The sequence below is a fragment of the Dermacentor andersoni genome, chromosome 4 (assembly GCF_023375885.2).
Source record: "Dermacentor andersoni chromosome 4, qqDerAnde1_hic_scaffold, whole genome shotgun sequence".
NCBI lineage: Eukaryota > Metazoa > Arthropoda > Arachnida > Ixodida > Ixodidae > Dermacentor > Dermacentor andersoni.
In genome coordinates, this window is record NC_092817.1 from 149,904,799 (window position 1) to 149,932,003 (window position 27,205).

At 49.6% G+C, this 27,205-nt stretch overlaps 2 protein-coding genes across 2 annotated transcripts in view; both read left to right on the forward strand.

Moving 5' to 3' along the window:
- Positions 1-3,245: 3,245 nt before the first annotated feature.
- Positions 3,246-14,102, forward strand: LOC129386457 (solute carrier organic anion transporter family member 4A1-like). Its single transcript, XM_055074427.2, has 3 exons — positions 3,246-4,257; positions 13,041-13,370; positions 14,072-14,102. Exons 1-3 carry the CDS (start codon positions 3,725-3,727, stop codon positions 14,100-14,102), a joined length of 894 nt encoding a protein of 297 aa, XP_054930402.2. The 5' UTR covers positions 3,246-3,724.
- LOC126537918 (solute carrier organic anion transporter family member 4C1-like) overlaps positions 13,796-27,205 on the forward strand; it is a 47,582-nt gene continuing 34,172 nt past the window's right edge. The window contains exons 1-3 of the mRNA XM_050185031.3: positions 13,796-14,799; positions 16,609-16,730; positions 19,878-20,048. Coding sequence (XP_050040988.2) covers positions 14,714-14,799; positions 16,609-16,730; positions 19,878-20,048 — 379 coding nt within the window. The 5' untranslated portion in view covers positions 13,796-14,713. The remainder of the gene's footprint in view (positions 14,800-16,608; positions 16,731-19,877; positions 20,049-27,205) is intronic.

A 27,205-nucleotide genomic window follows, 5' to 3' on the forward strand; every position in this document is an offset into this window, starting at 1 on the left:
GCTCCAGCCGCACCCCTGTCATGAAGATAACTGCCCACCACCCTGACAAGGCGGCTTAACTATACACGCTCACATTGCGAACAATCCAAGTCTCAGATGACCGGCTTATATGGCGAACCAGTGCTGGCCAGAAGGCACTACGACATTATAAGCACGAAACTTATGCTGGTACAGGTCCGGTAGAGAAGCCAGTAAAGTGGCACGAAAAATTCGAACGATAACAGACGCACGGCTGTAATAACGTCCCACTTAGCCCCATGCGTCTAGGCAAGCTCTGTTTATGGCCATGCGCTTTGCAAGCAGCGCGTGTACTCGCATTCTATCACGTCGGTGCCCAGTCAGGTCAAAAGCTGAACACGTGACTCAATACGGGAGATAAGTTTGCCGAGGGGAAAGCACAGCATGGGCTACTGAAAACTGTCTTCTCCGTTCGCTAGGCTGTGCTACGGCGCTACTAGTGGGACGGGAATTCACGGCGCTAGTTGCCCATAGATACAGTATCTTGAGTCGGAACAGTGCCGCCAGACTCTGCTATAGTGGCGTCGTCTGTTCAAGTATTTCGGAGGCTGCAACAGGCAAAACTGTAGCAGACGAGGGCGACGTTGTGTGCATTGCAGAGTTGGAGACGCTGTGACAGCCTGCTGCTGTAGTGCAAAATAATTTTAGCGTCAGAGAAATTACTGGTGCTATTTTTTCTTTTTTTCTTAATGTGTCGTGTATAGGCTCTTGCCTGAGCATGTCGCTTTTTTTGTTTTTTTTTGTGTTGTTGTTGGACACAGACGTTTGGTGTGCCTTCGTTAAGCAGATTCTTCGTGCTGGCTAGAAAAAAAAAAATGAGTGGGCCGATGTTGCATATGTGAATGGGCGGCATCCCTTTATTCTTGGTTTCATATTTCGGAGACATCTAAAAAATAATGAAGATACGCCTGCATGGCCCACGGGCGCGCGTTGCGGATGAAGCCAAAGAAATATATGTATGAGCAGATGTCGCAAAATATCTATTGCAAAATTCTTACTAATAAAAAACAAAAACAATATCTGTAGTAAGCTAAGTAATAAGTTAAGTTATAAGTAAAGTAATAAGAAATGAAATAATTAAAGTCAGACACGCAGAAAAATAATGCGATGACACAGGCGAGTTTGGCTATGGAGCGCCATGTTTTCGCCGGTAAATAGTGCAGTATAGGCATTCCAGGCACTGGGTTGAACGGCAGCCCCAAGACGGACATCGCACCCGCCTTGAGGTTGCAGTGCCGCACAGCCACAGGCACCTGCCCGCACGCACGCGCGCACGCACGCGCGCACGCACGCACGCACGCACGCACGCACGCACGCACGCACGCACGCACGCACGCGGTGCAAAGGTCTGTCGTTTTCGAACTTCATTATGAAGCCCGCCGCTCGTGGCTGGAATATTCCAGGATGGCCCTGAACCAAGGACCCTGCGAGAAACACACTGGTCCGAAAATTGCTCACAATAGGCGCATGACGCAAAGCTTAAAACGGGTAACACTTCTGAGCGGCTACTATAGGTCTTAACGGTTGTCTTTGCTAAAATGCTAGATCCGGCTCACCTACCTTTGATTCGTTCAGGCTGACGGCTGCGTAAAACTTCAGAGGCCAGCGCTCTTGCTCGCAGTTTGCCTCTGACGTGCGTGCTGTGAAAAGCCCGCTCGTTGTCAGGCGTGGTTCGCACTTTACCATCAGAAGGTTGTGCTAAAAGAAAGAAACCGCACACAGGACGGTACAACGTAATATATCATCGACGATAAAATCAAACTAGATGGTGGAGCATTGTGCGGGCTGGAGCAATTGCCACGAAAGGCCGGACCCCACGGGCCGTGCTCGAGCCGAGTAAGCAAGTTTGGGGTAGGGCTCGAACCTATAGGAGCTTCGTGTCAGGCGTGGGCTTCAGTCGGGCCCCTAATAAGGCCCGGCTATAATATTCGCAACGTCGCAAGGTTGTGGACTGTAAAAATTGCAGCCCTTGTAGAATTTAGGGGCAGTGGCACTTGTCGGCCTGTGGGAAAGCAGCAGCATGCAGGCCCACGGCACAGTAGCGATACACTCTACCAGTTAGCGCCCCCCCCCCTGCCCCACTCTGGGGCCCCATAACGTAAAATTATTCCAATATGTTTTTATTCCAATCTCCTGACGTCAAATTTACGTAACCGCCGACGCAAAAATCGGGCGGTGATCAGCAGCGTTGCCTGAACAGCCCAATCTAATACTCTTCTCATTTATAGGAGGGCACTTTGCTTTCAAGACGAATAACATTGGTAACATTTAGCAGTTTTTCTTATCTAATTGGCTAACAAGAGGCGAGGAGCACGCTCAAGTGGAGAGGGTTTCGATGGGGCCGAATCAGCGTGAACGAACAAGTCACACGTCTTGATGCAGAAAAGGAAGCAGCTTTGTCTGCTCTGGACATGCACTGCGCTTAACAGCCCACATGTTAACACGAAAGTAGGCAAAGCCGAACTTCACGAATATGAAACACGTATTACGACACACGAATACTTGAATTGCAGACTGAAAAAAAGAAGAAATTATAATGAGGCTATATAAAGCAATAACATTCCTAGTTCCACGTGACAATATCGTCGTGCATGAGCGCTACCCTTATGTTACATGTTACAGTAGAACTACCGGTAGTGTATTACGAAACCCAGCTAACAAATAGAAAAGCTTATTTCAATTTACATTCCTGGTAATGTTATTCGCTCGACTTATAGCATTGTACTTTGCAATGATTCTTCGGCATTCAAGAATGGGATAAAATTGTTAGCGGTGTGTAGTCATCTAGGACTTCGCTGTATATTCCTGTACAACTATTTTGGCAAATGTAGTAAGGTTGTTGATATCACCCAGTAACCTACGTACGTGCATGAGAAACAAAGAATGCATTTTTTCTTTCTTTTGTTACCACTTTTCAGCGAAAACTCCAGAGGAAAACCTGAAAGTATATCTGTCTCTATAACAAATAATCTCTGTGTGGCTGGTACACCTTTGCAATGACCGAGAACAGGACCATGCTTCGTTTAGGCTCAAGGGCTAACTGGACGAACTGGGCCGGGCTGGGCACGGGACAGGTTCGGGCGGGCTAGCGCATGATATCTCCGAGATAAGGCGTGATTCTAGGCCAGAAAAAAAAACTGTTCATGCAGTGCTCTGCTGCATGAAAACACCGCGAAGCGGCAGTTATAGATCGATCGGTTTCAGCCGCGGTACGCGGTCTCTCACAATGCTGCTCATTGCTACTTCTGAGTGTCGGATAAATTTTAAACTATGATCTTTCGTAAACAGGACCGATGGCACCGCTGAAGGCGGCAAGGACGAGGCTGGAATTAGGCCTGTAAGCCCAACGTCGGGGCCAGCGGCTCCGACTCAAACGGCCCACGCCAAGGACACCGCGACCACAGACGTGAGCGCCACCGGCGTGGCCGTCGAGAGGGCGAGAAAAAAACACGGCAGGAAAAAGCGCGGCAAAGGCGCAGAAGTCGAGGCGCCTTCGCCTGCTCAAGTCGTGTCGTCGTCGACTCTGCTGAGCCCGCTGATCCCGGAAGATCGCGGGGCGCCACAGTCTGGCCTTTCCAGACCGCTCAGCGAGGAGCTGTTGTCACAGAAGGACACGCTCCCGTCCGCCGAAGCGCCGGCCCAGCAGTCGCTCTCCACCGATCAGCCGGGTTCGACCTCGGGACCCCTGCCTCCGGAGGGGGCCGCCATGCAGCCCGGCGAAGTGGTGGTCCCGCAAGATACAATGCCGTCGGACACAAAGGACGCGACGGCGCCGAAGGAAGAAAGTGCGGATGCGGTGGCGGCACGGGAGAGGCGAGAGACCCTGTGCGGAGTGCGTGGCGTCTACCCGGACTTCCTGCAGAAGTACAGGACGCCCCGCTGCGCGCTGACGGTGCTGTGCCTGGTGTCGTTCACGCGCAGCTTCTCGATGACCGGCGTCATGATGGTGGTGCTGCCGACGCTCGAGCGACGCTACCAGCTCAAGGGCTACGAGAGCGGCATGATCCTGAGCAGCAACGACGTGGCCAGCTGCCTGACCATGCTGCCCGTGGCGTTCTTGGCCACGCAGCGCAACAAGCCGCTCTTCATCGGCTACGGCATCGCCACCATGGGGCTGGGCAACTTGGTCGTGGCGATGGTCCACTTCCTGTCGCCGTCCTATCAGCTGTCGTCTGCCGGGAGCGACTTGTGCCCGATGACAGACGTCGGGTCGTCGTGCACGAAGTCCGGAAGCATCAGGTGCGTAGTCCAGGGAAGACAAAAGGTGCGCTTGATTTTTATTTTAAGAGGGCCCGAACTCGACCTAGTTGGTACCGATTCATAGCTGAAAAAGAGCGCGAAATAAAACCTGGACAAGAAAGACGACACTCGTCTTGTGTTGTCTTTGTTGTCCTGGTGTTTCGGTGCTGATTGGTACGTATTTTTGCATTATTTTTATGTTCTGTACACCAGGCGAAATGTAAAAGGAAGGGGCGGTGCAAGAAAAGTGGAGGACAGGGCAAGCGTTTCCCGCGCCCCCACTTTGCTGTTTCTTAACCAGCCCTTAATTTCGTTACGCAATCCAACTTTATTGACCGAATTCCCTGTTAGTGTGATGATTCAGCGTTTTAATGTTTGTGAATGTTAATCTTCGGTTGGTTTGGTGAAAACATTACTTAATGGTGTGGATAACTTATCATTCTTAAGCAAACAGCGTTAACGGGAAAACGCGAAAGTATGCCGGCTCGCTATACCGCGTGCCGTTCATTGTTTTTGAACTGTGCAAATACAATGTTCCACAAGTAAACACAAAGTTGATATATCGCACATCTCCCTCCTTTGTTGAACTTTCCTGAATCATGCGCTGTGTGGCTAACTGAATCCCGTTTGTAAAGCCGCGGCTTGTCCTGCTCACACATGCTTGTACACGTTACAGAAAAAAAGTAACCGATCACAATTACAATAATTTGATTAAAAATGTTATTGATTACCGTTACCAATTACTGCCCCACGAAAGTAACTGAAAAATTACTCAACAGTAGTCGATTGCTTCTACGTTACATCCCTACGAACTTTTGCAAAGATGTATAAACGGATCGAGCTGGCCTGGCCCTTTCAGTGCTTCCTCTGCAACCATTGATTAAAAAAATCGTTGAGCGTCATCCCTCGTTCTTGTTTTGAAGAAATCAGCAACGGCACTAAATCTTGCTCGAGGAGGAAAGAGTCAGGGTAGCTTGATTTCACGTGCTGGGGGCCGGGGCGGTGTTGTGACGTATACAGAACTTGCGCAAATTATTGAGGTTTCTCAGCTCTAGGTCCTCTATGAAGCGCTGCGCTTCATTGTTGCTGAGACTTGGCGATGAACCTCCCGGTCCATCCAATATAAACCTGAAAAATTCGGCCGTATGTCCGAAGTCCTAAGTGGACTTCGCTATCGAGTCATACCAGCACATGTTCAATACATCAGCTAACATCTGGTGGAGTGTACTGAGCCAACGCCTCCTAGATAACACAAGGCCGGTGCACTCCGATTTGTGACATCATGCTACTTGGACCGAAATTTCCATTGCCAAGCCCAGCGTGACGAAGACGATGACGCCAAAACCACCGCGGCTCGATCGGGAGCGTCCCCATTAGATACTATGGCAGTCGGGCAAGGTAGGATGACGTCACGGATCGAAGTGCACCGGCCTTGTGTTATCTAGGAGGCGTTGACTGAGCTCGGGTTTTCCTAGCTGAACATGCGTATTCACTAGGCTACTGCGTGGCACGATTTCGGGCTTTTTGCTGTAGTCTTCGCCATATTCAGGTTCTAAAAGCTGAGTAGCTTGGTACAGCTTGTTTCGTCAATAATTAAATTGTTACATGTAATTGATTACTGAAAAAGTGATTGAATTACAATGAAGGCAATGAGTAAACAAAGTAATCGGTAAGTTACAAGAAAATGTAATTGATTGCAAGTAACTGATTACATGTAGTTCGTTACGTACAAGTCTGTGCTTACATGGCAAAGAGGGTGATGCGCCACACCTCTTTCGAGCTTATGGCCTGCGTTACATCAAGTAGTCCTGAATGCTTCCTTTTGCTATATTTTGTGTGTCCTCTTCGCGATCGGATGATGTGCCATTATCATCATCAACAATATCATCATAATCATGCAGCCTATTTTACAGCGAAGCTGTATACCTCTACCGTCCAAGGAAATGTGCGTGTCGTCAGCAAAAAACTCTCCATACGTGGACCGATCCCGAAGATAGTGCAATGCCAGGCCGATCCACGGTGGAGGTGCAGTTCGCCATTAAGGGCCCACATACACAGCTTCTCTGGTCATCCTTCTTCACAGAGTGGAAGGGCACTGAGATATTTTTTATGTTCACTTTAGGATGAAGGCCCTCCCAGCGATATCCAATTGTCCTTTTCCTGCGCTAGCTGATTCCTACTTGCGCCTGCAAACTTCCTACTTTCATCAGCCCACCTAATTTTCTGCCGCGATCGACTACGCTTCCCTTCCACTGGCACATACTTTGTAACTCTAATGGTGGATCCACCGGTTACCTGCACTACGCATTACATGGCCGGCGCTATGATGTGTGCACGTCGCAAGCTGATCAAGCAGACCCTGTGGCCCGAGGCCATGTGCATAGAATTCTCAGGCGTGCATGCTGTCCGAGGTGGTCGTCGCAAAGATTTACAACAAACACCTCGGACAGCATGCACGTCTGAGGTATTTATGCAATCTGACATTGCACTTTCTAACTGGACCCTATCTCTACGTATCTGGCGAAGTCGTGAAACAAATAGTTTAATCGCACTTTACTAATAGTTTAAGCGCTGAGAATAGCACCTTAGCAGATGGAAGCTTGCGTCGTCGGAGGACCAACGACGCAGCTACTGAGGACTGGTACTGGCAGGCACCATTGCGTTGCGCAAGAAGGGACTTGTTTGCTGGTCTCTTCCCCCATCTATTATGCTTTGCAAGAGTTCATTTTATCTTTTCAAATGTGGTGGTGCGAGGCGAGGCACATTTTTCTCATCTTCTTTTTGTGAGTCGCGATAACTCTGTCTCGGTGTGTGATAACTGCGCGGAACGAATCTTCTCTGCGCGCCTTCCTTCGCGTGCAAGGTTTAGGGAGGAGGGTAGCGAGGGGGTGGGGGGGCGTTCAACTTTCGGCGGCCTGGGCGTACGAGCGCCCGATCGGGCCGCTGTATCATGGAAGCCATCTGTGACGGGCACAGAGTCCGCGCTGCGCTGTGTTTTCAAGGCGTAGCTCGCGTTGATGCGAGCGGCTACACGAATGTCAATTCGCTCGCTGCTGCTGCCGCGTTTCCTCACTGCAGCGTTTTGACAGCGTATTTCTGCGGTCATCGAGTGAGATGTGTTCATATTGGCTTGTGCGCGCGTGACACCGTGCTTGTTAATTTAGTTATACTCTTGAACAACTCTTTGGGGCTATGTAGGGAAAGGTATACTGAGGCAAAGCGCGAACAAGTGAGAGCGCTTCTGAAAAGGGTACCGCGTTTTAATCCACGTTAGTTTAAGCAGGGGAAGAGAAAACACAAACACCTTATTAGCAACAGTTCAATAAGGCAGAACATATCACTGATTGTAAAGGTTTACTTATTTTGCGGCTTTTCCCTTCCGCGTCCGGGGAAACGCGAAACCATCGCATGTGGAAGCTGCGCCGATTCAGAGTCTGTTGCGCACAACCAAAATCACTGTCAAACGCTGCCGGAGTACTTGGCGTGGTAACTCATGCGCAGCAGCCAAGCGCCCATAGCTTTCTTTTCATAGCCACCGAGCGTTGTCCGCGAGTATAGTATGCCTGTTGTTTACAAGTTTAGAGAGCCGATAAAACTATCTTATTTCACATAGCTGTCCACTAATTTGCTGTCGCAGTCGATGCCTTCCGGGCGAAACTGCGACTTTTTCATCAGCTTGCCTTGAAGCTTTGGGAACCACACAAATGGGACGGATGTTGCTTATTTTGCTACGAAAATGTGAATGAAACAGAAGCACGAACAAAGACGGCGGAAAACCATGGCGCACGGCGGCCTCTTTTTCCAGGTGGACTTAGCAAGGCCGCTACCAGTGGCGCGTTCGCCTGCGCGCGCTATGCATAAATCTGTTTTGGAGCTCGGAAACCGTCAATGGGTGCTATTCCGTTTCGAAGGTCACTCCAGGGTGGCGATGAGCAAAACGAGAACAAAGTAAAAGTGGGAGCCAACGTTTCGACAAGTGGACTCGTCTTTTTGAAGGCGACATATGCTTTCCTCGGCACAGTATATAGGTAGGGTTCTTCTGAAGGGGAGTAGGGGTAAGGCGAGTGGGTGCGGCAGCGACCGAAGGTGTGTTAGCGGCGAGGGTGTAGAATTCAGAATAAAGGTGCGCTGTGCACACGGCCGGTGAAACGGCCGTGTGTTGTGGGGCTCGTGGCGGGACCACAGCGGTGGGCGGACTTGTGCGATCGCCTCGGGGTCCCTGCTGAATGAGCTAGCTGTCATGTGGGCTAGAATAAAAGATTCGGTGATAAATGATGGATGCCTGAAATGCGACGACGAGAAGCGAGAGTACGCAATTGTAACCAAAATTTCAGATTGGATACTCTACAGTAGTAGGAATGGTAGAAAAGAGCAAATCTGTAGCTGCATGGGGATTTGGACTGATTCCAGAGCTTTACCGAGATTGGTTCGATCGTGTCAGGTATGGTGCATGCATATTCAGGCGTAGATCGCACAATAACTTTATAAGCAAGTAAATTTGCGCAGGATAGGTCTATAAAAGGTTACGGCCTACGTATTCAAGGGCTCGGTTAGCTGAGTTAGTGAATAATGGGTCTCCAAACTAACTTATCCTAACCTAACCTAATGTGGTTCGAGTGGTTCGACCAAGATAGCATTTAGAGAGATGGACACCTGGGTATTTGATCAAATAAATGGCAGTTATAGTATATTCATTGATCGCACAATTTTAATGTTATTTGAGTGATGCCGCACAAACGAGAAGTTATCATTCGCCTTAATGTTATTCAGTATTCATTGCATCTACAACTAACGCGATAGCTTGCACAGTGCAATATAATTAAAATATTACTGCTATTGCTGCTTTCAGCAGCAGCAATACTGTTGAAGCATATCAGTGCTGTCGTCAACAGCTGTGCTCGTCAGGTCGACGCTGTCACCCTTGATATGGTCTGCTTCACTTCTTTTATTGACTTGATATGGTCGGCTGTGAATGACAACGAACGCGAGCTGATCATACTATATAGCTTTTAGTTCAATATTATTACATTCAAACATTCCTAAAGGCAGTTTCAAGCCATTCACATATGCTTATTTTTAAAGTGAAGCTTTCTTTGCTTCTTCCTTCGACTTTCCCACTGCTGCTGCTGCTGCTTGCCTGCTTGAATAGAGTATTAGAACAGGAGCCCCAATAGTTTAGGGCCCCAAAGAGCGTTGAGGGTGTTAGCGCTGGGGCGCGCAGGTGTGAAGTGTTTTAGAATAGGGCTTTCCGTTTGCGGATAGCGTCTTGCGCTGACAGCGCCACTACGGCGTCAAAGAAAAGCTATTAGAAATAACTAAATAAAATATACCATATTACGGCAGGAATAGTAATTTGATTTTCGTGTTTTATCATTTAATTACAATTTGGAGGTTATTCTATTAGCAGCAAACAATTAGTTGCGCTTAGTTTTGAGTAACCAACCTTACGTGCCTTCACCAGCCGCGCTAAGCCGTGTTAGGCCTACGAGCCATAAAATCCACAATCGAATTCGGAATCAGCAGCGTCTAATGAATCAATCTTCATAACACACGCTAGTTGAAAGAAAGCAATAACCGCAGTCACTTCTCCTAGCTCTCGAACTTCACGCGTTACCACGAATCGTGCCCACTCTGGTGCTAGGTTAGAGCCATCGCTTCGATGGGTGCCGCCATGTTTGTTTACGCAAATCTTTTGGGGCAGCTTTTGGGGCTCCTGATGAATCAGTGAAATAGCGTGCCCGACGCAAAACCCAACGCAGTTTGCGTCTCGCGCATGCGCAGTGGCTTCGACGCTATTTCTTTGGGGCCCCAATTTTAATTAAAACTCTCTAATGACTGCTTGATTGATTGATTACTTGCTTGCTTGATTGATTGATGCACGCCGCGTCAGGTGAGGTTCAGCGCGTGTATGTAGATGCAAGGAGCGTGGCAGAGAGGAAAGGAGACACGAGAAACTCTTTGGGACTTTTGCACCACGCCGAATGTGCACGATTTCCTCTGGAGCTACCTGCACGTGACCACATTAGCCTCTTGACAAATGTAATTATCCATGAACCCCCGCAAAAGCAATGCAGAAATTGCAGCCGCTTACCTTTCTACTTTCCAGATGGAAGCTAGATATAATGAAGAGGAGGGGCGAGAGGAGGCAGAATATGGGCAGAACCAACGCAGTCGCGAAACGAGTAAAGAAAAGCCTTGCCACTATTCGCTTGCGGTTCCCATGCAGGGAAAGAGGGGCGTAGTAGGGAAAAGGTGACGTGCGAAGGCAAGGAAACGCTACTACTATAAACACTACACCGGTTGCAGGAAAAGTGGATTAACTTAAGTTCAAGGTACGGTATGATACGTTTTTGCTATTTCTGAAAAAGAAATACAATTGAGCAACTTACCCAAGGCGTGCAGAAGCAGAGTCGCATTAATTAAAGCGCACCGCAGGGTCAAGGCGACACTACGGAAGCGGTCGCACGTCAAATCAACACTTCTGCGCCCGCCGCGGTAGCTTTGCGGCTATGGCACTGCTCGAGGTCGCGGATTTTATGGCGACCGCCGCGGCTGCATTTCGATGGGGGCGATATAAAAAAAAAAAAAAAAAAAAACGCTCGTGCCCTTAGATTTAGGGACGCGTTAAAGACCACCGCGGCGTCAGAATTAGTCCGGAGTCTGCCACTAGAGCGTGCCCATTGTGTGTTTGGCACGTACAGCCCCATAATCCATTTCAAGTTTAATACTTCTGCCGCAATGCGATGTGCCATGTGAAGCAATTACAAATGCTCAACCCTCTCAGAGGTTATGAAATATGGCGCAGAACGCCTCAAGCAAACACCTCTCCCTCTGTGTTCTATGTACTACGCAGACAAACAGCAGTGGTGCACGCAAGGTAACGTTTAACATAAAACTCGCCACTCTCGGGTTGGACTAAATGTTTAAATTAAACATTATTATCGTCAGCCAAAGCAAACAGCAATTATCGTCAGTTACCGTCAATCAAAGGAAACAGCACAGAAAGCTTCGCTTACATCGATTCCCGTGCACAGTGCGTGGGATCTGCATAATTTCTTTTTTTACCTTGGCACTGAAAACGTGCTGGTTTTAGCAGACATCATCATCATCATCGGGGCAAATAGCATTATTTTTGCAGCTCCGAAAATAAAGCTATGAGGAAGCTTGAAGTATTATGCTGATAATGGGCGTTTATCGCGGCCGCAAAGCATGGAACTACAGGTTTGCGTCTGCGCAATGATGGTTGCATCCTTCAATATACCAACATTAGGCACGTCCGTATATTAGCGCTTAACGTATGGTTTCAAGCAGTTATGCAAGTCGAGCGCTCTTTGCCGACGTGGCTTTGGGGCACGGAACTGACGATAGCTGCACGTGAGAAGCAGCCACACCTCATCAGGATAACTTGAATAACAGTGGCCCCATACCCAAAAACATGCACCTGGAATACAATAAGGCAAGGCGAAAAGCACGCGCACAACATATTAGAACAATGTATGAAAATAATCCCACGTACAACACAATATACACGGACGCTGCCGCGTATTCGAACGTATACTGGAACTCCAGTGATGCCCAAAAGAACGTCATGAGGTACGCAGTAGCAATCGTCGACACGAAAGCACAGCAACAATTGACGGCATCTGTCAGGGCAGGTACTCCGGCAGCTGCCGAAACTTTCGCCGTGGCAATGGCCCCCGCTCACGCGGAACCCACGCAAAAGAGCGCCACCATAATAACAGACTCACAAGAAGCATGTTGCCTGCTTCTCAGGGGCCCCGTGACCAAATCATGTCACTCAATAATAGCGACGAAATTCGCCCATCATCACCGGATCCTATGGTGCCCAGGCCACACAGGCCTTGAGGAGAACGAACTGGTCGATTCGCTAGCCCAAGGTATCATTAACCGGGCCGACTCGACCGGGACGGTACCAGGTAGCCACTGTAGTAACCCGAATCCAACGAATGCCCGGGAGATTCTCGCTCATCAGCGTGCAACCAGAATAATATGCCCTCCCCCTCACCCACAACTCAGTGGAGAGGAAGCCACCAGCTGGCGCAAAATTCAGGCCGGGGTATTCCCCCCACCTTAAATTACAAAATGCCATGTTCCCCACTCGCTACAGGCCCGACTGCCCGTGGTGCTGCGGCATACCAACACTACAACACATTACTTGAGATTGTGAATCACACCCGTTCGATAAAACGCATCACACAATGGAGCAATGGGAGGCACAGCTAACCAGCTCAGACCTGGCGGGACAACAGTCCTTCATAAGACAGGTCAAGTGGGCGGCCGAGGCCAGCGGGGCCTTGGACTAATGGGGCTCCGACCAGCGAACGTAAATCGTTTAAGACAATAAAAGTTTCTCTTTCTTTCATCAGGATAAAAGGCATGACTTAATACCTTTGATTCTGTTGGGAGTTCAGAAAATTTCTCAGATGCCATGGATGTTGAGTCTTAGAAGCTGTGGCTGGAAACGCAATCTCCTAGGAGTGACCGTGAGGCCATCCAATGATTTCATATTGTCTGTTGATCCGTTTGGTCCTCCGAAACCATCATGTGTCTCTGTTTCTTTCTATTTTTCTTCTTCTTTTTTTTCTTACTGTCACCTACCTGTCTTTGCCTAACTTCCTTTGAAGCCCCGAATTCTGCACCTCAAAGCAACACTTTGTTGTCTAGAACCTTTCCTGGTTTTCACTTTGCCATTGTCGAGTACAAATATATCATGTAGGCTCAGAACGTCTCAATATGCAACTATCAGTTCCACGCCCCTGCAGGAACTTCCGATACATGTTGATGATCGGACAGCTCATCAGCGGTTTGGGCGCCACGCCCATCAACACAGTGACCATCGCCTACCTGGACGAGAACCTGCCCAAGAGGAAGTCCAGCCTCTACATTGGTGCGTGCATTTACTGTGCAGCTCGTTTCCTGTATGCTACAGACAGCGTCAAACGCACCCCACTCGTTTTTCTTCCTGGATTGATGTTCTGCACGAGGACTAGCTTATACCTGAACAGCAAGAAAACTGTAAGGCGTGGCTTTGGGCGAGTTGGTTCTGGGTTATTACGATGGCCGCGTGACGGGAGACAACACACAGAAGGAAGGCGAAAAGAAGTCGGCGCCTCCCGTCGTCCTCTCTTCACGTGTTGCGTCCTGTTACGCGCCGGTCGCGATAGACAAGGGAAGCGGACATCAATTGCGTCACTCCGGGTGATGATCAGTCTCTAGTTCAGGGCCTAAAATATTTCGCTTTGTGCAACTTTCTACTCGTCACCACACCATGCGCTTTCCTAAACGGTGTGAAAAAAAGAAATCAATTCCAATTAGTGCCGCCACACAGAAAAGTGTAAAGAAGTACGACTGAGTTTCTTAGGACAGCGTGATGTACTCTGAAATGGCACTCTTTCTCTTGCTTCCTTTCTATTCCCTTACTTCTAACTTTCCTTGCTGCCCGCTTGCTACATACACACTTGCGAAATGAATACAAGAAAAGCATTGGAATTCACATTTCAGGTGGCTTCGTAAGTAACCCTGTAGACTGTGCCGTGCCTGAACAGTCGTCATTCCTAGATATCTACATATAAGTTGGCCATGTCAATCATAACAGTCGAAAGGCTGTCATGTACCCGGAGAAATATTGGGCATGACGAAACACCATGGCCTTCGCAAAATCTCAGTGTGACTCGCATTTTCCCGAAAGGGCAACGTTCTACACACGGCTTACTTGGGTTCAGATAAGTCGCGTGAAGCTTTAAATGCCGGTTCATGAAATATCTGCCCGCGCCGTATGCAACGTCTGTCGCAGATGCTGGAGACTTCTGCACTATGTATCGTGAATGGAGACAGCGCTATCGCACATTTCCCAACGTACGCAAGAGTTCGCCTTGCTATGTGAACCGATGAATGCTTTCTTACATGTAAAGGCAGTGCTACTGCAACGTCATTTGAGGTTGAACGACGTGTTCTTAACCTCTAACATTGAAAGGTTATCGGCCGCCTTTTGAGCGCGCGATTCAAGAGTTCTTTTTTTTTTTTTTTGCCTTGGCACTATGTTTTATAGTGCGATAGCCTTTACGGGGCTTCAATTTACAGCCACGCAAACTCCTAGCGGGTTATAAAGTTATGGCTGTTGCTTCAAGAAAAAGAAAGCTCGCGGAAAGGTCAGCCCCGATTTGGTCGCCTTATGAAATAATCACCGCAACTTGTGGGCCGCTCAGCGGGCAACCATATTAGTCTCACGCAAGCCCTCGTTGCACATTGTTCGCTGTCCCCACACGAAAGAGCCGCTGTAGAACACAAATGGGCTGACTGCCTGTGGTGATTATCTAGGACATGTGCGCAGTTGCCCACCCAGCATGCCATCTTCTTGTAAAGTCTTCGAGTCCGCGATTTCCATGGTGGCTCAAAAGGTGTTGGTCGCTGCTTGCGTGCAGGCATCTTCAACAGTATGACGATCATCGGGCCTTCTGTCGGCTTCATTGTGGGTGGCTACACGCTCACCTACTACGTCGATATATCTACTGACGTCTCCAGGTATAAGTACCCGCCCTCAGTGACACGTGCAGTGCGTGCAGTTGTCGGATTTACATGATGCGGCATCGCCATGAAAAATAATTCTGGTGTATTAAGCGCCAAAACCACGATTTAATTTTGAGGCACGCCGCAGTGGGAGCAGCGGAATAATTTTGACCTCCTGGGGTTCTTTAAACCTTTATGGACGATAGGTGCCTGCAGGCAACATACAAACAAAAACAAAGTTTTCTTGCTGAGTTTCGGTATTGAGCACGATGTTTCTGGCTACAATGCTGGCAAACACTGAACGACAGGCGGCAAGCGCCATTAGTTGGTTTACAGCAGGAACACAGGAAGAGGAAGAAATTCGGCACGCGACTCGCTCTCCCTTGAAAGCAAGCTCAGAAGAGACAAACCAATACAAGATATCCGGCTGCAGTGCATGGGGTCACACACGTGACCTAAAGCAAATGAAATGCACACCTTTGGTCGAGGAACGACGAGAGCTGTCTGTACAAATTGCAAACAAAGCCTTAGGTAGCTTCGGGTTAATTCCAATTCCTGTTTTCTGCTTGGGCCCATCCTACCCCGTCCCCTATCGCTGAAGAAGTACTGAAAAAAGTTTGCGCAAAATATTTTGTTTTGTTGACTATCGGTATTTTAGACGTGTGTTGCACGTTACTATAGAAATTAAACATTTTTTAATGGTATTTAAATGTGCCGCCATTAAAGGGTTAACGTGCACCCAATGCACGGCACACCAGCGTTCCTGCATTTTGCCCTCGTTGAAATGCCGACAGCACCATAGCAGCTCAACACCCCAGCTTCTAAGCCACGACGGCGGGTAACAGGATAACGACGGGCTACGTTTTGGCAGGAAAACTCCACACGAATGTGTTGTTACAGTGTGATGACGTTATCAGCCACTTCGCTATTTCAAAGGCGAACAAGTGCGATTATTGTTTGCAAGGTGCAGAATGTCTTCATTTGTCAAGGATTCGAATCTGATGTGTGGTCAACACGCCCCTTGTATCGTGGTTTTCGTCCCACTGGTGCTCTGCTCTTCCTGCTTCTCCGGAGTAGCACTTTCAACGACGAAGGGCTAACTATCGCGCTCATTATGCATCTGTAAAACGCTCGTAGGATGGGCCTTCACGTCCCAAGAAAGCTTTAAGTGAGCCGCCATTTGTGAATCTATCGTCTAACACGCGCAGCCGGACGAACGCGGCGACATCGCTGTTTCAGCAAACAACTAGCGAGAATTTGTTAACCCGTTCGCTTTGATATGGCTTTGGGTGTTTAATAAAATCGATAGCAACTAAGTTGAGCAACAGCAGTATATCTGGCACATTCCACGAGGGGGGTAATTTTTCTACCTAGCCTCTCTCTGCGGCAGCGTTTATATGATATAACATTTACGTTATGGGGCGAACATTAGGTAAGGAAGGCTCACGAGAGTAAAACTACCACGAAAGATAATAATTCTCAATAAAAACCGACTTTTAAGCAAACATTTCAAAATTTTAGACGTAAATATGTCAAAGTTATATGCAAAGTGATCGCCGGACCTTAACGTCAGTTTGACACGCCGTTCAAGAAAATAAACTATGACGCAGCACACTTCTGTCCTCCGACAGGCACCTCACCAACACCATCAGCGTCTCTCGATCTCGCACTCAGGGGTAGACAGATGACGTTTCCAAAGCCATCAGTGAGAACTTTGTGATGTGATAGTAGCTGGCTAGAATAATTGCGTTACATTTAAAGGCGATTTCAGCGGAGTTTCGCGGCCCGTGTCAGACGCTAACCGCGCCCTTCGCCCTTTCACAGCATGGGCCTGAGCTCCAAGAGCCCTGCGTGGGTCGGCGCGTGGTGGCTCGGTTCCTTGTTGACCGCAGTCATGGGCTTGACCCTCGGCGTGATCACCTGCTCTTTCCCGAAGTACCTCCCCGGTAAGCGCGGCATGCATGCAGCGGCATGAACATGCGCTCGCTTAAGTAACGTGAAGCCAAGTCAATCCATTGCGCCAACAGCCATCCTTTAGTGCAAACTTGCACCGCAGTAACTGCGGCCGACATGGATTCGTCGAGGCGCCGCTGCGTTTCCCTGAAACGCATGCGAGCTGGGTCGCGTGGCGTAGCAAATATACAGAATTATGAAGTGGTAGGCGTGGGATTTGTTCTGGTGTTACTCAGACGCCTGCTTACCGCAAATATGTAGGCAACGCGTGGCCCTGTCTTAATCGAGCAACACCGTACAGTGCAACCTTCCCGGGTGCGCTTGGTTTGCGAATTGCAGCGCTCACTTTTCGACGCTTGATTGCGGCGCATTTTGTCCCATGCTGGTAAACACGCGAGAAAAGATATTACTTTCACCTTTCCTTTGTTTTCTCAAAGACCCCTTGCGGGGTACCCCATAAGTGACGTGAACAGCAGAAATTTAATAAGAAGTTGTCCGCGATATTATTTACAAAACACTAGTTATTTAATCTATGAAGGTAGTTGAAGTGTTGGTGTCACACTAAGAAAAATTTAGTTCTCGTAGGGGTGTTTTCACTCGCCTATACCTCGCCCACTTTCACCCATGGAAATGGGCGTTTAAGCGAACTAATACACCCATTTGAAATGGTGATCTTTCGTGATTGCAGTACTTGCTACTTGTGTGTTTTGCCAAAATGCGCGCTACGTTTTATTTGTACAGCGATATTTATTGCTGTATCACTGCCCTATTTTTTCGTGCGTCCCCCAAAGCAATAATAATAATAAAAAAAATCGGTGCCCTTCCGCTCTGTGAAGAAGGATGACCAGCGAAGCTTTGTATGTGGGCCCCTTAATGGACACCTGCACCTCCGCTGTGGGTCGGCCCGGCATAGCACTATTTTCGGAATCGGCCCACGTGTGGCGAGTATTTCACGCCTGCTTCCCCTCCGCCGCGACTCGGCCCAGCGTTGCACTATATATATATATCTTCGGTATCGTCCCACGCAAGGGAGCATCCGTGTGTGTCGACACACGGACGCGATTCTGGAGGAACTAGCCCTTAACAGCTTCGCTGTAAAATTGATTACGTCTTTGTGTTAATTAATGACGACGGTGAACGCGGGAGCACTGGCATGAGCGCGTTCGCGCCGAGGGGCGCCAACGAGCTGGAGCTGTGGAAGACGACGACGGCGCTGGAGCCAATCCTGATGATGATAGTTTTGCGTTAACACACGGGCACGATCCTGGGCAAAGTAGCCGTAAAAAAAAGAAAAAGGAAACGCTAAACAGGAATGATGACAATCTTCCACCTGCGTGCGCTAGGTGCAGCGGTAGCGCACTAAAACGGACATAAGCTCGCCTCGTCGATCCACTTTTCTGTGAACAAGGCTTCCGTACGGGAGCTGAAACGTCTTCAAGTTTCTTAAACCTGTTCATTTTTGGTCGGCGTCTCTCCATTTTACCTCTTCAGTAATCCCGAACCGTCTTCCGAGACGTTTCGAGAAATAAAGCGCAAACAAGAAAGAAGGTACAGCCGCCCAGCCTGAATCTAACCGCGGTTTTACAAAGTGCCGTCACCTTTCAACCACTCTTGCATCGCACATTAAGAGTCCAGTTGCGCCTCTAGCTGTTTTGATAGGTTGATGTCACGCTTTTCATTGCTTCTGTTTATTTATAAAACAATTTAAACGCAGCTAGCAGTCAGAAGTGAAAGGCAGGAAGGCGCCCCGGGTGGCCGCGCACGCCCGGTCACCCGGGCCGTCCTCTGCAGGGATGTTTCTCCTATTTCCAACAAATGCTCTTATCGTGCGCTTAGGAACGTGAGTGTAGTAGAGAAGACGCTGCTGTTTTGGAGAATTCGGGAAGCTGAATTCACGCTACATATATCAGCTCCGAAGACTGCATTTTGTGAAATGAAATGACTAAGTACACATAGATTGAAATTTTGTGTCTTAGTGAGCTTTGTTGGCTTAGGCTAAGTAGAAGACATGTGTAATTTCCTAATTTCGCTTCTTATTTATTCAGAGTTCGAACGTGATGAAATAATCAAAACTCAAGCATGATGAAAGCAGATTGAACTACTGGTGTTGCAAACCTAGGTAATTAGGAACAGCACTGAAAGCCCTGGAAGCTACATGTCTCGGCAGTAAGCAAAACTAGAACACACACTTTCCTGTAGAGACACAGATATTGATTATTAACGCGTTGCAACTCAGATGCTGCTTGTTCTCAGTGGTGTAACGTTGAGGAGCTTCACATGTCGTTACTCAGAACAGATTTTAGATTCTGCACATGCAGTCGAAATCTAAGAAGCAATAGCTGTAGTACTACATATCTTATGATGGGGTTTTATGTGCCAAGGCCATTTTCTCATTAGGAGGTACGGTGTAATGAAGGACTCCAGCCAAACGCGGACAGCGCGTCCCATTCAAGCGCGAACAAACAAGGACAAAGTGAGGAGTATACAACACACGGACAACCTCGAGTTCTTTAACGCGCAATAGTTCAATCAGAGACAGTTAACTGCAACACACAGAATAGGCAGTGCGTTATGCGCTTGTGACTATTGCGTAGGTAAAAGCAAAACTCACACCATTGCACCCTCTTTGAGTGTAAGGGCGTGAGTTGTGCGTTGATTTGCACCCTTATTCACTTTTAGGGGCGTAGATTACATTGCACTGTGCGCATTTCGATTAGTGCCTGTGAACAGCCGTTGACACGAAGTGCCCGTCTGTTCCGATGTCGTGAGTTGTGCATTGATTTGCACCCTTATTCACTAGTAGGGGTGTAGATTACATTGCACTGTGCGCATTTCGATCAGTGCCTGTGAACAGCCGTTGACGCGAAGTGCCCGTCTGTTCCGATGTCGTGAGTTGTGCATTGATTTGCACCCTTATTCACTAGTAGGGGTGTAGATTACATTGCACTGTGCGCATTTCGATCAGTGCCTGTGAACAGCCGTTGACGCGAAGTGCCCGTCTGTTCCGATGTCGTGAGTTGTGCATTGATTTGCACCCTTATTCACTAGTAGGGGTGTAGATTACATTGCACTGTGCGCATTTCGATCAGTGCCTGTGAACAGCCGTTGACGCGAAGTGCCTGTCTGTCCCGATGTCGCAGGCTACGACGCGGCGTGCGCGGAGAAGAAGGGCGACCAGACGGCCGTCTCGGTGATCAGCATGATGCCGACCAACGAATTCGGCCAGCGCATCACCGACCTGCCCAAGGCCATTCGCCGGCTCCTAACCAACGTGCCCTTCATGATGCTGTGCATCTCGTTTTCTTTCAGCCGTGAGTATATGTGCCGATGAGATGAGGTGTCACGTGGTGACAGAATAACTGCCCCGAGGTGTCACGGCGTCTGCTCTCTGTCGAGCGTCATCTATCGACTCGCACCAAAGCGGTGTCCGCCATTTTGTCTAGAACACCGCGAAACGAAAGTGCTCGCTCGACAGCATGGCTGCATGATTTCACCCGTGTTCTGCGGTGTTTGCCCACTGCTGAATTTGCGGCTATGCGCGAAGCAAGGAGCAGGTAGCAAAGCTTGCAAAATGATAGGCCTATGTCCCCGACGGAAATAATAACGAACAAATCTGCGAATAAAACAAAATCCGCATGCTAAACTGTGGGCAACGCCCACTGAGTTTTCCTTCTCGTGCCCCTGTGTCTGTTTGCTTACTCGGACATTTATAAAGAAGGCCGTCAGCCCACTCCCTCCCCTAACAAAAGAAAAAGAAAGTGCTACGCTTGCTTACATGTCAGTATATGTCCGGGCACGCCAACGCCTGTTTAGCATCTAAGCGCATAAATATATTTGCTAGAACCTTGTGAAAGCACTGCTGGTTTATAAGGTGTGCGACGACCTTGAGATCTTAAAACGTTTTGAGCATTTAGCAGCTAAAAAATATTTTCGCACACGCATTAAAAAACAACCCACGGGTCTTGGTGGCACACCCCATTTTGGTCTAAATATTTTCCACGCAAAGAAAGAAATGAAGAAGGCGGCACGGTGATCACCAAATTTCTATTTTCATTTGTACAAAGAAAGAATTAAGAAAAGAAAATCGGAGATGATTTAGCGGTAAATGCGAGAGAAATGAGAATGTGAGGTCCTGGGCCCATGATTTAAACCACGTTCACCACGTTCGAAAGTGTTTTTCATGAGCTCACTCGACACACGTCTTGGCTCTTTGAGGAACGAAGTGCAATCGACGGTGGTCCGGAGCATACCACCGTCAGTTGCAATATATATATTGAAATGGGGTTTATTGTAGCTCGTTCGAGGGATCGCAGGTAGCTCTAGATCACGAGTCCTAGCGCTTCGCATCAACAACCCGCGCTCGTGTCTCGCGCCGCAGCGGTGGCAGTCCGCACAGTGCCACATGCATATTACCCACTACAATTACCCCCGGGGCGAAGAGGAGCCATCCTGGCGACCTAAGGCGATGATACGATAAGGGGGTCGTGGTACGGCTTCAGGCGGCTGACGTGAACAGTCTCGCGGCCACGGCGGCGTTTGTCCGAAGATGGCGTCACCGGTTCGACCACATAATTCACAGGCGAAGTACACGCGACGATCCGGTACGGACCTTGATATTTCGGAGCAAGCTTTGGGCTAAGGCCTGGAGCTTGGAAGGGCAGCCGAAGCCAGACGTGAGAGTCCACGGCGAAGGACTGTGTGGGCTGATCGTTGTCGTGGCGATCTTTGTGGATTCCTTGGGTATCCGACGTGAACGAGCGAGCCAGTTGGCGGCACTCTTCAGCATGGCGAGCAACTTCGGAAAGAGGGGTGAATTCAGAGGCATCCGGGTGATATGGTAGTACGGTGTCGAGGGTAGTGGATGGTTCACGCCCATAAAGAAGGAAAAATGGTGAGAAGCCTGTGGTAGCCTGAACGGCGGTATTGTATGCGTACGTCACAAAAGGGAGGACATCGTCCCAATTTGAATGATCCGACGCAACATACATGGTGAGCATGTCCCCAAGGGTGCGGTTGAATCGTTCCGTTAGACCGTTAGTTTGTGGGTGATACGCCGTAGTGGTGCGGTGAATAGTGCGGCACGCGGCGAGTAGCTCATTAATAACTTCGGACAAGAAGACACGGCCTCGGTCACTGAGTAGTTCTCGCGGTGCGCCGTGCCGTAAGACGAAATGCCGTAAGATGAATGCGGCGACGTCGCGAGCAGCAGCCGAAGCAAGTGCAGCAGTTTCAGCATATCTTGTAAGGTGGTCTGCTGCGACAATTATCCAACGATTTCCGGCAGCACTGCACGGAAGAGGCCCATAAAGGTCGATGCCAACCCGATCAAAAGGACGTGCAGGACACGGTAAAGGTTGCAGAGGGCCTGTCGGATGAGAAGATGTCTTGCGTCGCTGACAGGCTGCCCATGACCGAATGTATTTGCGGACATAAGAATACATGCCGCGCCAGTAGTACCGCTGGCGGAGCCGCTCGTAGGTTTTCAGGACGCCTGCATGAGCTTGTTGTGGGTCTGCATGGAAATGCGTGCATACGTCAGAACGCAAATGGCGAGGGAGGACTAGCAGCCATTTGCGACCGTCTGGCTGATAGTTTCGGCGGTACAAGATGGCGTCCCGTAGCACGAAGTGGGTGGCTTGGCGACGAATGGCTCGAGGGCATGTAGACGTTGAAGAACTGCTAAGAATGTCAATGAGAGACAGAATCCACGGATCTTTTCTCTGTTCAGACGGCATGTCAGTAACAGCAAGCGTAGCAACCGGGCACTCTATGGATGAAGGTGGCCTTTCGTCGGATCGCATGGGCGCACGGGAGAGCGCATCTGCATCAGAATGTTGGCGCCCGGATCGATAAATGACGCGAATGTCAAATTCTTGGATCCGAAGAGCCCAACGTCCAAGACGCCCCGACGGGTCTTTCAGTGACGCAAGCCAGCAGAGCGCGTGGTGGTCTGTCACAACGTCGAACGGACGGCCATACAAGTAAGGGCGAAATTTGTTTAAGGCCCAAACTATAGCTAAAAATTCTTTTTCCGTGACAGAATAATTGGATTCTGCCTTCGTGAGAGCACGACTCGCATATGCAACCACATATTCTGGAAAGCCAGGCTTCCGTTGTGCAAGGACGGCCCCAAGACCAACGCCGCTGGCGTCGGTATGAACTTCAGTCGGTGCACTCGGGTCGTAGCGGCGTAGAACAGGCGGTGAGGTAAGCCGACGACGCAAAGTGGTGAAGGCTTGGTCACATGCCGGAGTCCAGTCACGAAGGTCACCAGAGCCAGCCAGGAGCTTCGTCAGGGGAGCGATGATGCAGGCAAAATTGCGCACAAAGCGGCGAAAATAAGAGCAAAGACCGACGAAACTGCGGAGCTCTTTCACTGTAGTCGGCCGCGGAAATTCTGCGACAGCACGAAGTTTGTCAGGGTCGGGAAGGACGCCGTCTTTGGACACGACATGGCCAAGTATGGTCAGCTGGCGGGCTCCGAAGCGGCACTTTTTCAAGTTAAGTTGAAGGCCGGCGGTGGTAAGGCAAGTAAGGACTTCGCGTAGACGAGAGAGGTGAGTGGTGAAATCAGGGGAGAAAACTACCACGTCGTCTAAATAACACAAGCACGTCTTCCATTTGAGGCCTCGTTGAAGATTGTCCATCATCCTTTCGAATGTCGCGGGTGCATTGCAGAGGCCGAATGGCATTACTGTAAACTCATACAGGCCATCAGGCGTAATAAAAGCTGTCTTCGAGCGGTCGGATTCATCCACTGGCACTTGCCAATAGCCCGATCGCAAGTCCAAAGAAGAAAAGAATTCGGCACCATGAAGACAATCCAGGGCGTCATCTATGCGCGGTAGAGGATAGACATCTTTTCGTGTAATCTTGTTGAGGCGACGATAGTCCACACAGAAACGAATCGAGCCATCTTTTTTCTTAATGAGTACTACAGGAGATGACCAAGGGCTGCAGGATGGCTTGATAACACCACGTTCAAGCATGTCTTCAACTTGCTCGGCGATGACACGACGCTCGGTGGATGACACGCGGTACGGACGCTGGCGTAATGGTGCGTGGTGTCCCGTATCAATGTGGTGAGAGACGGTACTCGTGCGGCCTAATGATGCTTGGTTGCAGTCAAAAGAGGCGTGAAAATCATTTAACAGAGTAATAAGCCGCTCACGTTGTGTCGGCTCGAGGTCATCGGCAATAGAGCGACAAAAAACATCCGGTGGTACTCGGTTAGATGGCACATGGGGTGCCAGTGCTGTTACGTTGGCAGTATCCACGTCGTCGGGAACAGGGAAATGCACAATAACGTCAGCGTCCACAGTCTGGATGGTACCAATAGTCTCGCCACAGTGCAAAGCCAAAGTGTACGAATTTGGGTTAGAAATCAGTATTTCTGCAGCCCCATGGTGAACCGTGAGGAGGGCGAAAGGCAACAATATAGGCTGGCGGCGAATGAAGACGGCAGCGGGTGAAAACATGACCGTCGCTTCGGCAAGCGATGCACATGAAAGAGGGACAAATACCGCGCTGTGAGGGGGAAGGTGAGTATCTGAAGCTACACAGATCCTGGTAACATCATGAACTTGAAAGTCGTGAGATGGCAAATCGCACAGAACGGAGAACTGAACCTCAGCACGTGCACAGTCAATGACGGCGTGATGGCGCGACAGAAAATCCCAACCGAGAATCACATCGTGGGAGCAACAAGTTAGCACAAAGAAATCAATCGAATACAAAATGTCTCGAATCAACACCCTGGCAGTGCACATAGCGACTGGCTGAACTTGTTGTGCACTGGCTGTTCTAAGCAATAATACCGAAGGCATCATGGTCACTTTCCGTAATTCACGGCAAAGTTTCTCACTAATCACAGATACAGCAGCACCTGTATCGACGAGCGCAAGACATTTGATGCCATCAACAGACACTTCAATAACGTTAGCGGGGGAAAAACGAGGACTTTGATGTTCCGATGATGACGCAGTTCGTGCCTCAGGAACTGCGGAAATCAGTTTTCCGCCTCAGTAGTACTGGCACTGGGCCTACGACGCATGGGTGAGAGTGAGCGCCGACGAGGCGAAGGCGAGCGACGAGTATTGTAGAGCTGTGACTGCGGTGCTGGTATGTCATCAGCAGCGTAGACTTCCGGTGGTGGTCGTGAAGGCATACGGAAAGGTCGGAAGCCGGAGCTGGGTGGTCGCGCTGTGCCCACGAAGGCCGGCAAGCGCCGGCGGCAGAAGCGCGCTACATGTCCCGGTGTACCGCAGGCATAGCATATTGGGCGGTTGTCAGGAGTGCGCCAAGGATTTGTACCTTGCTGCTGTGCGCTGAAAAAGGCAGCGACCTGCTGGCGAGGCGAGGGCGGATGAGAGAACACCGGCTGGAGAGGCGCTGAAGGCGGAGGTGAGAATCCCGGCAGACGAGGCGCCCGTGCAGCGGCTTCAGCATACGTCAGAGGCGCGGCCACAGGAGCCGGCTGACACGGAGGTGGAAGAGCTTCGGTCACTTGCTCTTGAATTACCAGTCGGATCGCTGGAGCCAAATATTGAGAAGGCTTCTCCGTGGTCGGCAAAATCGAGAGCTGTCGCGCGACCTCCTCGCGCACAAATTCTTTTATTTGCGTCAGCAAAGTTGTGTGGTTGTCGCCAATAACCAATGCTGCTAACGAATCTTCCGTAGGCGGTGGGCGCCGAGCTAAGATGCGTTGTTTCCGTAGCTCGTCAAAACTTTGGCACAAGTTGATAACTTCGGCCACGGTACGCGGATCCTTCGCTAGCAACATTTGAAATGCGTCCTCATCAATGCCTTTCATAATATGTTTTATCTTGTCCTGTTCCGCCATTGACGGATTCACGCGCTTACACAGGTCAATGACATCTTCGATGTAACTTGTGAACGTTTCACCGTGATTTTGCGCGCGCCCCCGTAAGCGTTGTTCTGCGCGAAGCTTGCGCACAGCGGGGCGCCCGAACACTTCTGTGAAACTTGTCTTGAATCTGCTCCACGTTTTGAAATCGTGTTCGTGGTTTCGGAACCAGAGGTTCGCGACGCCGGTTAAGTAAAACAGCACATTGTGCAACTTCGTGATGTCGTCCCACTTGTTATGCTGGCTCACCCTTTCATAAGATGACAACCAATCCTCCACGTCATGATCATCGGTGCCGCTAAAGATGGCAGGATCACGCTGGCGCAATGCACCGGAAACGATGATCGTCGGAGGCTGTGGTGCATCTTCCTGGGTGGTTTCGTCAGGCATGGTGGCAGCAGTCGGTAGCGTCCGGCTTCGGAGTTCCAGTTTTCGAGGTTACCCAGCACCTCCACCAAATGAAATGGGGTTTATTGTAGCTCGTTCGAGGGATCGCAGGTAGCTCTAGATCACGAGTCCTAGCGCTTCGCATCAACAACCCGCGCTCGTGTCTCGCGCCGCAGCGGTGGCAGTCCGCACAGTGCCACATGCATATTACCCACTACAATATATATATATATATATATATATATATATATATATATATATATATATATAATGTTACACACGTGGTGTTTAATGCAGGACCTGATGAATCTGGTTGATAGGCGCGGTTTGGAGAGCGGTCCCGCGGCAGCTTGGCTAACGTCGTTCTTCTCTTCTTCCCTCTGGTCGTCTGCGCTGCAGCCATGGTTCATGACAAAGCTCGTGACATTTCCCCGCTGGCAGACGAAGCCCGCCGGGCGAGTCGGGCATCTCGTGGGTTGTAACGCCTCAGACGCGCGAGGTGTCACTTCAGCCTTGGCCGAGCATCGTCCACTGCTCGTGAGACGCGCAATACGATAGTTCACTTCGCAGAATAACGTAGGGGCCGTACGTAGTGGGCCCCTACGTTATGGCACAAGCCACGCTTCCGCAACGGCGTCCAGAGCCGCACAAGGTCACCAGGATCGAAGTAAACGTGGCGGTGACGCCCGTCATAGCATATCTTTGACCGGTCCTGCGATGCCAGGGTGCGTAGCCTAGCTAGGCGTCGCGCTTCTTCTGCTCGACAGAGCCTCTCATCAATTGATTCGTTGTCATGAGCGAAGTAGGGAAATATGGTGTCGAGGGTGTAGCGCGGCGGACGAGCATAAAGAAGGAAAAATGGTCAGTAACCAGTGGTCTCGTGTCTCACGGTATTGAAGGCATATGCAGTGAAAGGCAAGACACTGTCCCAATTCTTGTGTGCTGAAACGACGTACATGGACAGCATGTTGACAAGCGTTCTGTTTGTGCGCTCGACCAGACCATTAGTTTGTGGAAGGTAGGGCGTAGAATGGCGGAAGCTACATGAACACAGACGAAGGGTTTCTTCAACTACGTCCGCGATAAACTGTCGCCCACGATCGCTGATTACTATGCGAGGAGGTCCATGTCGGAGTATAACGTGAGCCAGTAAGAAGATAGAAACTTCTGTAGCTGTGGCCGATGGCAATGCGGCAGTCTCACAATAGCGGGTAA